Raw genomic sequence first — 14,390 nt, 5'->3', positions numbered from 1 at the left:
TTCAGGCCCTGCTTAGGAAGCTGGAATCTATTTCAAAGTCACCTATGGCCCTGTCTGCGTATATGTGCTCATGTAGGGTGACCAACTGTCCCGGTTTATCTGGGACTGTTCTAGTTTTAGTGCTGAAAGCCCCATGTTTCTGGAACCCCCTCACTCTTGGCAAACCAGAACCCTAAGAGTGGCCACTTCTCCATGCTCTGCTGAAAAAGGCAGACCTGGACCCTTGGTCAGGACCCACAGATCTCTTTTCCCTCCTTCCCCCAGCCCAGGGGAGTCTCATTGTCTAATCTGTGGGTAGAGGAAGATCTACATGCTCACCTGCTGCTCCAAGACATTTGACTCGTATTGGGAATCCCCTTCCTTCACCTTCTCCGCTGGTAGGTAAGGGCTTAAGGAGCTTAAATTTTTGGAAACCAAAAGCCAAAGGTAAAGGGCTTATTGGATGAAGAGTTGCAGACTGGATATCTTCCTGCCCTGACCCCCCACCACCCCCTAACCTCACCTGGGGGGAATGAGCACAGAGCCTGAGTCCTGCTTGAATAGAGAATGCAGAGACGAGGGAAAGGAGAAGATGCATGAGGGGAGAGAAACAGAAGTCAAGAGAGCAACAGAGAGCGTCACACATATTCGTGATAGCTGGACGGTCCTTCCATTTAGAGTCTCGTCTCTATAGACTGTGAGGAACAAGTTCTGTGAAAAGCGGGAAAGAAAGCAAGTAAGAGACTTTTGGTTCAGTTAGCTTTCTTATCTAGGCGGGGCTAGAAAATTCCTAAAAGTTTTGGCAAGTGGATCCAGGCTTTGACAGTTCTTGAAGTGGTTTCATCTCCCCCCTCCTCTTGCCTTTTACAGAATGCCTCCACTGGCACAGAGGTGGGGCAGAGAGAAGCATTTGCTAGACTTGCATTCATCCAAGGAGTGAGACAGCTGAGGCCAAATGACTTCACCAGGACCCCTCTCGGGGGGGTGTGGAGAAGGGCTCTCAGGGCCTGTTCCCTATGTCCACGTCTTTTCTCCATCAAGGCGGAAACAAAGAAACTGGGTGAGGTCCTGAGAACATGAGGCTACTGATCTGGATCAGTGCCCTGTCCCCAGCCCGGAGCTTGTCTGTGGATGGAAGGATGATTGAATATGAGGGCTTGGACATTCTCAGCAGCAGCCTTGGGTGCATGCTGCCTTCACACAGCTTTTAGAATTTGCTAAGAGTAGCAGGGAGGCAATAAAGAAAAAGAAAAGAAAAGCTCTAAAGAGCTGCCCTTTCCTGTTGGAGCTGCCCTAACAAAGCCTGGGACTGACTGCCAAGGAAACTCCTCTCTGAGCAGAAGTGCCGTGGACAGAGGTGGCTAACATGGGAGGGCCCGGAGTCTTTTGAAGCTTTGGAAAGAAAAGAACTGTTATTATAGTCAATGTCTTTGAGCAGATGGCATTTTTCTTGTAAGAGAGTTTTTCACAGCAAGCTGGGCCACACTGTGGGACAGAGCGGTCATTACTCCCAGCCACCAGTGACCTTTCCATTGACTGCCAGGCTCTCTGTCAGCAGGCCTGTCTCGGGCCGGGCAGCTTTGGCTTCACCAGCGCCACACCCACCAGCAGCGTGTTCACGGAGGGCCGGACACCTGCCTTAAAATTGTTTTCCCCAAATGTGCAATATATGAGAACATGTAAACATTCCTATTTCTGGCATCCGTCTCCCTCAGAGATGTTTGACATTCTCTTAACTAGAGCCAACCTTCTAAAGTCTATCAACAACACAGCCATTTGCTGGGTTTTACAGTCTGCCAGGCATCATGGTAAACATTCACATTCACATCTAAGGTCATCCTCTCGATCAAGGACGCTGCACATTAGGCAGGTGTTACCCCGTTTGTGCAGATGAGGAAGCTGAGGCCCAGAGGCTGGAGAGCCTATCTGGGATGACAGCACTGCCATGTGGTGATCCGCGTGCCTCCAGAATCGATGGCTTCATTGTGCTGCCTGGAGTTCCTTGTCAAGGAGAAGGATAAGGAGGAGAGGAATCCAATGGTCTTCACTAACTAGGGACAGCCCATCTATTGAGTCTTCTTTCTAATAAAGCCTGAAGCCAAAAAAGAGAACAAGCATTTCCCATCCCCTGCGCTTCCCGTTTCACAGGTCCACAGGCTCAGTTTTGCCTTAACGAGGACCGGGCTCCCTTCCCCCTTGCTCATTTCCTCCACGCATTATGCGCAGATCAAATGAGATTAAGGGATGTGAGAGCCCTCTGTAACGGTAAAGGGCTTATTAGAAGAGGGCAGCACTTCCTGCGTGGCCCTGTCTCCTGGACCTGCCCCATCATTAAGAATCTATCACTGTTCTGGTGGGTTTCCATTGCAGACTACAGAGCTTTGCTAGTGCATCAGTGACGGGTCAAGTTCAGCAAGATGCAGTTGCCTGATCTGGCTTTTTCTGGATTTGTGGGGGGAGGGGGCGCTGGCTGTGAACACCTGATTCATGTCCCATCCTCATTACCTCTGCCTGGTCACTTAGCCTGTTGAAGTTTCCATTTCCTCATGAGTAAAATGAGAGGGTTTCCCTAGGTGATGTCTGGGGCGCCTTTGAATCCTAACATTCTACTGAAGGGACAAATGTACCAATCAATTGAATCTGGGTTTTCTATGAAGAAATATTATTTGGAAGACATTCTTGGTTTGCCAAAGGCAAGAATCTTCCTTTATCCATTCAACAAACATTAGCCTCAGAGAGACAACAGGGTTTGGAAGGGCATCTCGGCAGAGAGAACAGCATCAGCAGAGGGACCACAGGGGCCCTATGGGGCAGTTGGAAGTGCAGCTGGCACGAGGCGGGTGTGTGAGGTGACAGGCACGGTGGCTGTGCTGGGTACATTTCGTTAAGGAACTAATCATTGTCGAAGAGGCTGTAAATGTCCAAAATCCTGACTAAGTCAGAATAATAATGAAACTCAATAAAATCAGGAAGAGGGAGAGTGTGAGAGGACTCATCTTTCACCATCCATGCTGCCTGACTTAAGACACAGTGTTAAAAAAAATAAGTACTCTAACCTTTAACATTTTTCATAATGATTTTAGAAAGATTGTTTACAAAGCTGTCTTGTGTGTGAAGATACATTTGCCTATAATTAAATATTCCTTCAATTCAGTTTAGTTTCATTTTCTTTTGTTGTAGTCAAATTAACATTAGTGCTTTTATTTAAAATGCCATGTAGAGTATGGTTCCATTTTTATAACTTGTCCACCCAGCCTCCCTTCCTTCTGTCTGTGTGTATTTGCAGAGAAATGTTGGGGTGAGGTCCCTGTGATGTTAGCAATGGTTATTTCTGAGGAGTAGGATTGGAGTGATTTTCTTGCTTTCTTCTTTGTCTCTTTCTATCTTTCTTGATTTTTTTTTGTGATGAGCATGAAAATAATAAAGCAATTATTCTAAAAAATAAGCAAAAGGGGGGCCGGCCCGGTGGCATAGTGGTTAAGTGCGCGCGCTCCGCTTTGGCAGCCCGGGGTTCACAGGTTCGGATCCCAGGCACGGACCGATGCACTGCTCATCAAGCCAGGCTGTGGCGGCATCCCACATACAAAGTGGAGGAAGATGGGCATGGATGTTAGCCCAGGGCCAATCTTCCTCAGCAGAAAGAGGAGGGTTGGCAAGGGATGTTAGCTCAGGGCTAATCCTTCTCACAAAAAATTAAATAAAATAAATAAGCAAAAAGTAAATAAATTTAAAAAGAGCTAACAAGACAGCACTGCTCTGTGCCTGGCTTACAGCAGCAGCAGATCTCAGCAAAGGCGCTGTCCTCTTTCCACCCCCCTCCACCTGGTCCCAACCCCAGAGGGGACTGGCAGGTTTTCCCTGCTCACCATCTCGTTGGACTTTTGCAGCTGGTGACCAGCGGACTCCTGAATGGCTCTGAAGGGTGAATGCCACGCCCTGGAAGGCCCAGAGGCCGTTTATGCACCGCTCACTGGGCATGTGTTTGTGATAAAAACAGAGCTCTGGGCCGGCCCTGTGGCTTAGCGGTTAAGTGCGCGCACTCCGCTACTGGCGGCCCGGGTTCGCATCCCAGGCCCGCACCGACGCACCGCTTCTCTGGCCATGCTGAGGCCGCATCCCACATACAGCAACTGGAAGGATGTGCAACTGTGACATACAACTATCTACTGGGGCTTTGGGGAAAAAAAGGAGGAGGATTGGCAATAGATGTCAGCTCAGAGCCAGTCTTCCTCAGCAAAAAGAGGAGGATTAGTATGGATGTTAGCTCAGGGCTGATCTTCCTCACAAAAAAAAAAAAAAACAGAGCTCCGGATGAAACTGGCCTTGGATGGTTGCTGCAAGTTTACTGTAGGTGCAAGGAAGGACCCTTGTGTGTGGGGGGATGTATCTGGGCTCAGATTTCCCTGTATTTCTTTCAATTCTGAGGAAAGTATGAATACTAGTGTTATTTATTCATCATCCAGTTTCTCAAGTTTGTTTTAGTGGTTCTTGTTTCATTTTGAGTTAATATCGGCATTTTGTTAGGAAGGGATTCCAGAAATAAAGCTGGCTATTCATGGCATGGCTTTTGGCAAATCCTTCCTCCCTATGTGGAGGGAAACTCTGTTCACCTTTTTGAAGAGTCAACAGATCCTCGGGTTCACAGTTCCGCCACCAAAAGAAGAAACTGCTTCAGCTTAGCAGGGGTGCAAACGGCTGCCCCTAGTGATGAAGGACACAGAGGGGAACCCTGCAGGCTTCGGTTTTGACTTGAGGAGCAAAAATGTTCTTTCTGTGTGAAAGCTGCGATTAACATTCTTGGATAACTCTCAAAGTAAAGCAGTAATCCAGCTTTTCCGTTATCTAAAAGTACACTTAAATCTCTTTCGTTTTCCTTCAATAATTAGAATTTTCCGTAAAACAGGAATAATAATACCCATGGAGATGATTTCACTGAGTTGTGGTGAGAAACAGATGAGATCAAATAAGATGATAATAAGAGGCGCCTGGTCCACTCCCAAGTACTGCGCCACACAAAGCATCTTTAACTTCAGAGCTGGCAGACGCCTTTTACAAGCAAGGGAATGGGGCACCGGAGAAGTGACATGACTTAGTGGAGGCCACTCAGCCAGTCTTTGGGGGCAATGTGGTAGTAACCCAGCCTCTTTCCACTAAAGCATCCTGCCACATCCTTGGCTCTTTTTAATGATACATCTCAGGAGAGCACCACTTTATTATTTTGAACCTTTTGGGAGGAAAAGCACAAAGTACAGCTCGAAGTAAATGTTTTCCTGCAGATGGGCCCGAATGAGTCAGAGGTTTACTTCTTGTAAGAGTGATGCAACATTGTGCGTGTGTGTGCCTGGAGGCGTGCTACCAACCTCTCTCTGCTTCGTTTCCTCACTGACCTCATCATTGAGTTGAGGCTGTTAAGAGAATTAAATGAGTTAATACATTCAGGGGAATATAGCATAGGGCCTGGCACCTAGTATGCACTCCATGAATGCGTGCCATTATTATTTATTGTTGTTATTTGTACACAGAAGCTGCACACCTGCCTACTAACAGAAAAAAAAAGGCCACAGAAGCAAATTAGGAAGCTACTATCAGGTCTATGGCAAGCCATTTGGGATATATCGCTAAGGCATCTCTTGAAATGGGGTGGAAGGGAGCAGAGTATCTGGGAGGAGTTACAATTCCTAATACTCTTATTTTCTTCCCAGAGAAGAGCTCATTTTCTTTGGACCTGGCCCGTGGCTTATGACTGCTAATGGCGCCAATGTGTTCAATGGATGGATGGTCACGCAGCACTTATGCGTAACTCCAGCAGAGCCCAGTAGGCATTATGCAGGTGCTTGGGGGCTCCCCAAAGGCTTAGGTGAGAATGAGCCTTGGGAGATGTAGGGCTTTGTGGCTCAGCAGAAGATGGTGATGAGGGGACATCTGCCCTGAACCTTCACAGGGCAGCCTGGGAGAGCTTCCAGAGGCTCACGCTGAAAATCACATGAGCCCTGAAACTTCCTGTTGCTCCCCTTACTCCACGGCACGGCATTTCAGCCCCACCAGGGCTGGCTCCTGACTCCTCCAGACCTGTCTCCCACCACACTTCTCTGCTCAGCCCCTGAGCCTCACTTCACTGCCTCTGCCTCCTGCTGCTGCCTCAGCCCCCACCCACCCCCATTCCGTGCAGGGGACAGCCAACTTCAGGGACCAGCTCAATGCCGCTTCTGTGAAGTCTTCCTAACCACTCCCCTCCCCCACGCTCCTTCCTCCCTTCACCCCACCTTGTGTTTCTCCTGCCTGTTGCTCTCCCATTTGTGCCTGGGTTATAGTTCATTGTTCACAAGTCCTCACAGCCAGGCAGGACCTTGCCCCCACCGTCCCACAGCTTGTGGCAGACACCAGCCGACAGTCCACGAAGTCAGAAAACTAATCAGCCTGTACCCAGAGGGAGTCTTGAATCCCAGGCAAGGCAATGAGAATGGGGGACTAATGTTGAGGTGCTACCACTACCAAGTTGGGAATCCTTCCTTCTATCTATTTTACGTTTTTATATCCACTTGTTTGGTGATGCTAAAGAAATATGCACAATAACTTTGGTAATCAATTAAAAGCCTGATACCACTACCTCTTTTTTCCTGGCTTAATGATTAGCCTTCAGGATCTCCTGACTGACTTTCACAACTAACAAAACGTGTTACCTAATCCTTATTATATCCAGTCCTTTCCTCATATTGTTAGAGTCTGTGGATGACCTTAGCGTGTTCACCTCGAGTTCTGTCAGCCCAGGCAAACACAAATGCTCTGGGCAAGGACTTCCGAGGAACATTAGCGCAGTCCCTCTGCCAGCCGCCTGACAAGGAAGCAGCTTCTACTCAGAATAAGTATAAATTAGCTAATGCTGAAACTGCAGAAATTTTCAGTCCATGTCTTGTGTCTTGAATGATTCTTCCCTCCTCCAGCTGTTCATTCAGACATTAATTCTAGGTCTCTGTCACACTCAGGGTTGAACCTTGTGGTGAAATGCTAGTGGTATGGTAACTGTAGGAAGGCATATATAATTTCCCTGTCAGCGTGGTTTTAAAGTCCTCATTCAGTGGGCATGATATATTAAAGAAAAGATAAATGGTTATGGGCCAAAAAAATCTGTGGAGTCAACATATGCATGAGAAAGTACCGTTTTAACCTTTAATCATTTTAGCCAAGGAGCAAAATCTATTTTTATTGCTTAGGAGTAGTGGTGCTAATTTGATTACAAGCCATGGTCTGTAGGGAAAGGAAGTCCCCACAAAAACTGTAGTCCCCAGTATGAATCAGGAGATACACAAGAACCTCAGTTTAGAGAGGGGACAGAGGCGGGTGGTGGGCTGGGGACAGAGCCTCAATGCAAAGAAAGAGGCTGAGCGGCATGTGTGTAGCTGCTGCTGCAGAGCAAGACCACGCAGGGGCCTGCATGGAATGTGATCTGGAAAGCAAGGCCTGCCCTTCCTGGATCCCTGTGAGTGTGCGGGATTAAGGTCTATGGATAAAGAAACCACGGGTCCTTTCCACACCTCTTCAGTGCTTACAGAGTTGCCTCTGTGTTTCCCAGGTGTAAATGAGATCGTCTTTGGTGAGGTCTGATCATAATAACCACCCTTTATTATATGCTTCCTGTGTGCGAGGCGCTTTGCTAAATGCTTTATAGGGAATATGTTCTTTAATCTCCCAACAACCCTTTGCAGTAGGTGCTATAGCTCACTTTATGGACAAGGAAATTGGGGTCTGAGAGAGGTTGATCATTTGCCCAAGACCGACAGCCAGTCAGTGGTGGAACTGGGATTTGAACCCAGAGACTGTCTGCCTACAGAGCCTGTGCTTCCCTTCACCACCATCCTTTTAAATAGCACTTTGTTCTATCATTTGCCCAAGACCGACAGCCAGTCAGTGGTGGAACTGGGATTTGAACCCAGAGACTGTCTGCCTACAGAGCCTGTGCTTCCCTTCACCACCATCCTTTTAAATAGCACTTTGTTCTAATGAAAACTGATAGTGTCATGTCCACAAAGTTAGAGTTAAAAAAAAAAAGCTCTCTGATTCACCAGGGGACTGGGGAAATGCCCTTGAACTTGGTTTTCAGTCTATAAAAGAATGATTATGCCATTCTTCACCCACCCACCCTACAAATGTTATTTTCAGGATTAATGAATTGGTCTTCAGGGCTCTGAGAACCTTAGATGATTAAAGATGCTTAGTTAAATAATGAGCAAATGAGAATGTCCACGTCCCTACTCAAGACTTAAGTCCCCAAACTGGGGACAGCTTTCCACCAACAGCCAGTTTGGGATTTTAAAGCAAATTTTGCATGCATTCTAAGTCAGAAACCAAAAGTTCTTTGTGGAATACCATGAAGGCATTCCTGAGGGACTTTGTCCGACATCTGACTGAGAATATCCCTTTTGAGGCAAACGGGGTTATCCTCTGGGGGAGGTGGGCACCCAACCTTCTGTCTTTAAGAACCAAACATTCCTCTCCAGTTGGCTGGGTGAGGAGGGAGTTCGGTTAAGTGGGTCAGTTCATTCTACTTCCTTACTCCTAGACTTGTTACTCCTCTGTCACTTACTCTGATTAAGCCCTGCCTCGTTGGGGGCTGGATTACTGCAATAGACTCCAAATTGGTTTCCTTACAATGTTTGTGAAGGGGTGTATGAAAGGATTAACTTGCATATCATGAGATAAAAAGCTTTCATCCCTTATCCAAGCCAAAGGAATGACAGAAAGCCACGCAGGCAGTATTCAGTGTATTTTCCTAAGAACGTTATCAATTCTTTGTTGTAAACTGCAGTGCAAGTAGTATTTTTAAAGATTTCAAGGGAAATATGAGAACTAGATGGCTTGAAATTATCATACGATCATATGGGGAAGGTCATTTGGAATAATGACCCATTATTGTCTTCTCATATGAATATAAACACACACAGACACACAGATACACACCTGATAGAATATGTATTTATTAAAACTTAAAATTACAAAAGCCAGGGAGCAAGAAGAAAATGTTATTATATAAAGGAAAAAAGTCAGAGATGTACAGTAATGACACCGTACCATTTAAATTGTGTACTTTTTCATTTCTAGAGTTTCTATTTGGTTTGTTTTCTACTCTGCCTCTTCATTTTTCACACCAAGCTGTTCATTCCTTATGGTCATCTCTTTAGCATCTTAAGCATAGTTCCTTGAATACTTTATTTCAGATGATTCTCAGGGTACAGAGTCTCTTCTTTGTGGTGCTGTTCATTTCCTTGGGTCATCTGTAAAGTTTTCCTGTGAACACTTCATCCTCTTCAAGGGTTGTTGTCTGTGGGCCTCCCCCTTTCCCTGGCCTCGGGGGATGTGGTTTTGCCTTGCCTCCACAGACCACAGCGATGGTTCCAGGCAGATGGTGCATTTCTTTACCACTTGCCTGGGATGGTTGGTTGAGTTTGTATTGAGTATAAATCCTAAATTTGTGCAGAGAGCTCAGTTCTCTAGCAAGGGCCTGCGCATTGTCTCTTACCCATAAGGGGTTAAGTCCCCAGCCCCCAACCCCCAAAGCCTTTACTGATTTCGTGCTCATTGAGACTTTGGGTTCAGCTCTCACCAACCACCAGGGCCTGCTTTTTTTCTAGCACCTAAACTTCCTTTCCTGCCCTCAAACTCTGCTGTGCATTAAAAAATAATTTATGCTTTACTTCTCATTTCCATAGGTTTGTAGTGGGAAGTTCAATCTATCATATTGACAGAAGTACTTATTTATCTTTTCCATTTACTGCAACTATATGAAAATATATGTGCATATAATCAGACTGGAAGGGACTTGGAAATGATTTGTTATGGGTTTATAGTAACTAGTTTTATTTTGTAAATATTCTATGTTGTCATTATATTGTCTTTAAATAATTTTATTTATTTATTTTTCCCCCAAAGCCCCAGTAGATAGTTGTATGTCATAGCTGCACATCCTTCTAGTTGCTGTATGTGGGACGTGGCCTCAGCATGGCTGGACAAGCGGTGCGTCGGTGCGCGCCCGGGATCCAAACCCGGGCTGCCAGCAGCGGAGCGCGCGCACTTAACCACTAAGCCACGGGGCCAGCCCTATATTGTCTTTAAAACAAGAAGAATCATCATCTTTTTAACTATTGTGTCTTTTGTTTCAGAATGTGTATACTACAACTGCCATTAATGGGACAGATTTTTGTACATCAGCAAAAGATGCACTCAAACTCTTATCCAAGAATTCAAGTCATTTTACGTCTGTTAACTGCTTTGGAGACTTCATAATTTTTCTGGGAAAGGTGAGATGTATTCATTAAAATAATAAATAAAGGAACTTGGGATCCAAAAATTAAGCCATACAACCAGGCTTCAAAAGAGAACTAATGTTTCTTGAGTGCTTACTCTAAGGTAGATGCTGTGCTTCATTATCTCACTTAATCCTCAATCCTGTGAAGTATCCCTTTTTTGCATATAAGGAAACTAAGGTTTAATAACTTGTCTAGGATCCCACAATAGGTAGAGCCAGGATTTGAATCCTAGTCGTACTCTTAGTTATGATCAATTCTCTCTACCATTCCGAGTCCCACTTTTTACTATCTAAAATGAAAATGCTACTAGCCTCAGAAAATGGATACATTTTGTGTGGGGGGTGGGGGTGTTGTCATATAAAGACAAAATTGTTAATGTCCCAGATGGAGCCAAAGTTACATTTCTGCTGTCTTCTGAATTGTTTTTTTCAAGGAATTGTATGTAGTCTTGTGAAACAAAGGAGCATCTTGGAGCTCCAACATCTCATGGTGTAAAGGACAGCCCCTGAACTTGGGATCTTGAATACCTCCGAACCTCAGTCTTCATCCCTATAAACTAAGATGACACATGCCCTTTCCAGGCAGATATTGATGAAAGTGGTGTTACAGCCCCTACTTGACCATGCTCCAAGTTGAAGGTTCTTCATACTGTGCCAGTGTCTCTCCATGTGATTGTCACCCAGTGGGCCTAATACTGCACACCTCAGTTTGTCTGATCCCACTTCCACTTGACTCCCTTCAAATTCTTGACCACACCCATCCTGACTTTCCCACCACATCTTCACTATTCGGAGCTAGACATCCTCGCTTCTTCCAACCGTTCCTCCACATAGGACACGAATGCCGGGGCCTTCAGTTGTGCCCCAAGTGAACAGGATCTCGGTCTCCAGTTATGACACGGCCAATGCCAAATATGGGGACTCTTGGCTCCTCATGTAGCATTTTGTGCTTCTGTGGCATTTGGTATGTCTCTGGTGCATTACTATCATAGTTAACTGTCAGTGACAAGTTATAACATGCTTGGATTTCACAGGTGTGTGTTAATTGCACATATATTTTAAGGCTCAGCTGGGCCCCAGAGACTTTTCATGTGACACTAGCTCTAGAAACACAAACTGATTATGCCTTTCAAAACAGCCTAAATAAGTTGTAGCTGTATTTAAATGGATAATATTATTTATGTTAGCTTGGTAGGATTGTAGATGATATATTTTCCAATAACTACTTCCAAAAATTTTTGGAATAAGGTTTCATCCTTATAACAGATTTATCTTGTATTTCATTTTAAGCAATAATTCATTTTCCTGTATTTCCCACAAGGAACACATAATTGCTAACAAGCTTCTAATGAGCATGTGATAACCAGTGATTCTTTGTTTTTTGAATGAAGTAGCATTCAGATATTCACGTCCATCTTTGTGGATATCCAAGGGCAACGGGGACTCCAGATGGGCTCCATTTTGTCTGTTAGAGAATTAGGTACATCATGGCCTATAATCATGTTCCTGGAAATATAATAATTACATATAGCCAAAGCCTGGAGTAATGTTATTATCTCCCCACACCAGCCTTGGAAAGCCCTTCTGCTTTAATCCCCAGGGTAACAATCATCACATAATTTAATTGCAATATATCCACTCAACGGATTGTCGTACTGTTATTAGAAACAGCATTTATAAAAAAGTTTTTAAACGAAGATGCTTATTTGTGATGTTAAGGGAAAAAAACAATAAAAATTTTGTGATGTATCATCACATCTACATAAATACAGAAACCAGACCCAGATAAAATGGAAGTACATAGCCTCTTCCCACTCTCCAAATTAACTGGGTTTTCTTTGGGTATCATAGCTTCTCATTTTTTTCTTCTTCCTATTTCATCATACCAAATTTTCTGACATTTACAATAGGGCACATACACACACACATACATACACGTATATGGTACTATTACTTGTAACTGACAAAAATCTTTCTTAAAATATTCTAACCAATCAATTTATAAAGATTTTCAACAAAATCTTGTTTTGACAGGTGTTAGTGGTGTGTTTCACTGTTTTTGGAGGACTGATGGCATTTAACTACAACCGTGCACTCCAGGTGTGGGCAATCCCTCTGCTATTGGTTGCTTTTTTTGCCTACTTAGTAGCCCATAGTTTTTTATCTGTATTTGAAACTGTGTTGGATGCACTTTTCCTGTGTTTTACTGTTGATCTGGAAACAAATGATGGATCATCAGAAAAGCCTTACTTTATGGACCAAGAGTTTTTGGTAAGCAAACGTTTCATTTCCTGTCGCAATCTCCATCCTCACCATCTCAAAAGTGTGGAAGTCCCACACATAAGGGAGGCTTGTCCCTAGCCTCATTTTCTCTTACGGGGCCTCTGTGAGCTTCCACCACATGGCCTGAAGGTCCTGAGAGTGAGATTTGGACTTTATTTTCCAAGGCTGAACTCACCTCCCTTATTGAAACCCTCTCCCTGGAGAGAAGTGAAGCTCAATTAACACTAACCAAATGACCCTGGGTAGGTGTTCTGGACACAGTAGCCGTCCAAGTCCCTTTGGTGCTAATGGTTTGGTCTGGCCTTTTGGACAGTGTGGCGGTTTAACAGTTGATCTTTTACTAAAGCATTTTTGCATCACCAAGTGCCGCGTCCTACCCGTTATATTTTGGGGAGCACACACTCCAGTGTAGACTGATCACCGGTATTGACAGATCTGCAGTTCTCAGGTCCTTTATTAACTGAGGCATACCAACGTGAGGAAAGCCACACCCTCAGCGGAGCCCCCATCCTGCTTCTAATCTGGAAATAGCAGGCAGCTGTTTCCAACAGCTTTTGCGACACAGTTGTTGCTTATTTTTCTTATCCTGTGTAGACAGGGATATTTTAACAGCTGAATGAAGTCTCTCATCTCTTTCTGCTGTCTGGGTCAAGTGACATTTTCTTTCATTCTGTTGCCATAAAACTTAGGTGTTAAAGCCCTTTTGCTTTTAAACAGAGCATTCAAAGCACTCTTCAGCCAGGCACTGAAGTTTCACAAGCACTTCTGTAGTTTTATCATTAAATGTATCCTCATCCTTCTCCATATGAAACATACAAATACAATAGCACTTTAACACATTTGTATGTACTCTCAAGACAATATTTCTGATGGTGGTAGGAAGCTAAGCAGGTCTTCTTTCCCTGATTTACACTTTTTCAATTAAAAATCTATTATGAGGGCCGGCCCCGTGGCTTAGTGGTTAAGTGCATGCGCTCCACTACTGGCGGCCCGGGTTCGGATCCCGGGCGCGCACGGACGCACCGCTTCTCCGGTCATGCTGAGGCCGCGTCCCACATACAGCAACTAGAAGGATGTGCAGCTATGACATACAACTATCTACTGGGGCTTTGGGGGGGCGGGCGGGGGAAGGAGAAGGATTGGCAATAGATGTTAGCTCAGAGCCGGTCTTCCTCAGCAAAAAGAGGAGGATCAGCATGGATGTTAGCTCAGGGCTGATCTTCCTCACAAAAAAAAAAAAAAATCTACTATGAAATCTAGCCCCCAAAATATTTTAATTCAACAGGGAAAACTTTTCTAAGGATTAAATTCCCCAAAATGATATGGCCAAGTAAATGACTGCCAACAGTGCAGATACATAACACTGGTCTAACTCATTCTTCTGTTTTTCAGAGCTTTGTAACAAGGATCAACAAATTAAATGACGCAAGGGCACAGAGAGACCAGAACTCCTTAAGGAACGAGGAGGGAACAGAACTCCGGCCCATTGTGAGATAGGTGCCCGTTAGGTATTGGTAGCTGGACAAAGTTTCCTTCTTCTAAGAGCCATTTATAGAATAAATGATAAGGCCCGATGGGCCTTATTCTTCACTGTTTTTGTCCTATTGTTCGACCATGTTACAATACAAGAAACATAAAAGTTTACAACCTTTTTGTACCAACTGGGACAGAAAAACTTATTAAGACTGTGTTTATATGCATCAAAGAGCACACTATGTAAAAACTCCTTTCAGGGCACCAATGAAAAGGACACTCCTCACTCAAAACCAATAAACAGACCTTAGCAGAAGTCTCTGGAATGTTGCTGTAGTACAGAGCAGAACTTTTC

The 14,390-nt window shown here is 44.6% G+C and overlaps 1 protein-coding gene across 5 annotated transcripts in view; it reads left to right on the top strand.

The window, feature by feature from the left end:
• SLC44A3 (solute carrier family 44 member 3) overlaps positions 1-14,157 on the top strand; it is a 74,743-nt gene extending 60,586 nt beyond the window's left edge. For 4 of the 5 annotated variants that reach the window (XM_087447083.1, XM_087447079.1, XM_087447074.1 and 1 more), the window contains 3 exons: positions 10,134-10,271; positions 12,314-12,550; positions 13,955-14,157. In XM_087447083.1, the coding sequence (XP_087303209.1) occupies positions 10,134-10,271; positions 12,314-12,550; positions 13,955-14,059 (480 nt within the window). In that variant the 3' untranslated portion in view covers positions 14,060-14,157. The remainder of the gene's footprint in view (positions 1-10,133; positions 10,272-12,313; positions 12,551-13,954) is intronic. The other variant, XM_087447086.1, reaches the window with a different exon arrangement.
• Positions 14,158-14,390: the final 233 nt, after the last annotated feature.

Source organism: Ceratotherium simum, chromosome 2 (assembly GCF_057802395.1).
Source record: "Ceratotherium simum simum isolate JZ-2026a chromosome 2, ASM5780239v1, whole genome shotgun sequence".
In the NCBI taxonomy this organism is placed as follows: Eukaryota; Metazoa; Chordata; class Mammalia; order Perissodactyla; family Rhinocerotidae; genus Ceratotherium; species Ceratotherium simum.
This window is presented reverse-complemented; position numbering and strand designations above follow the sequence as displayed.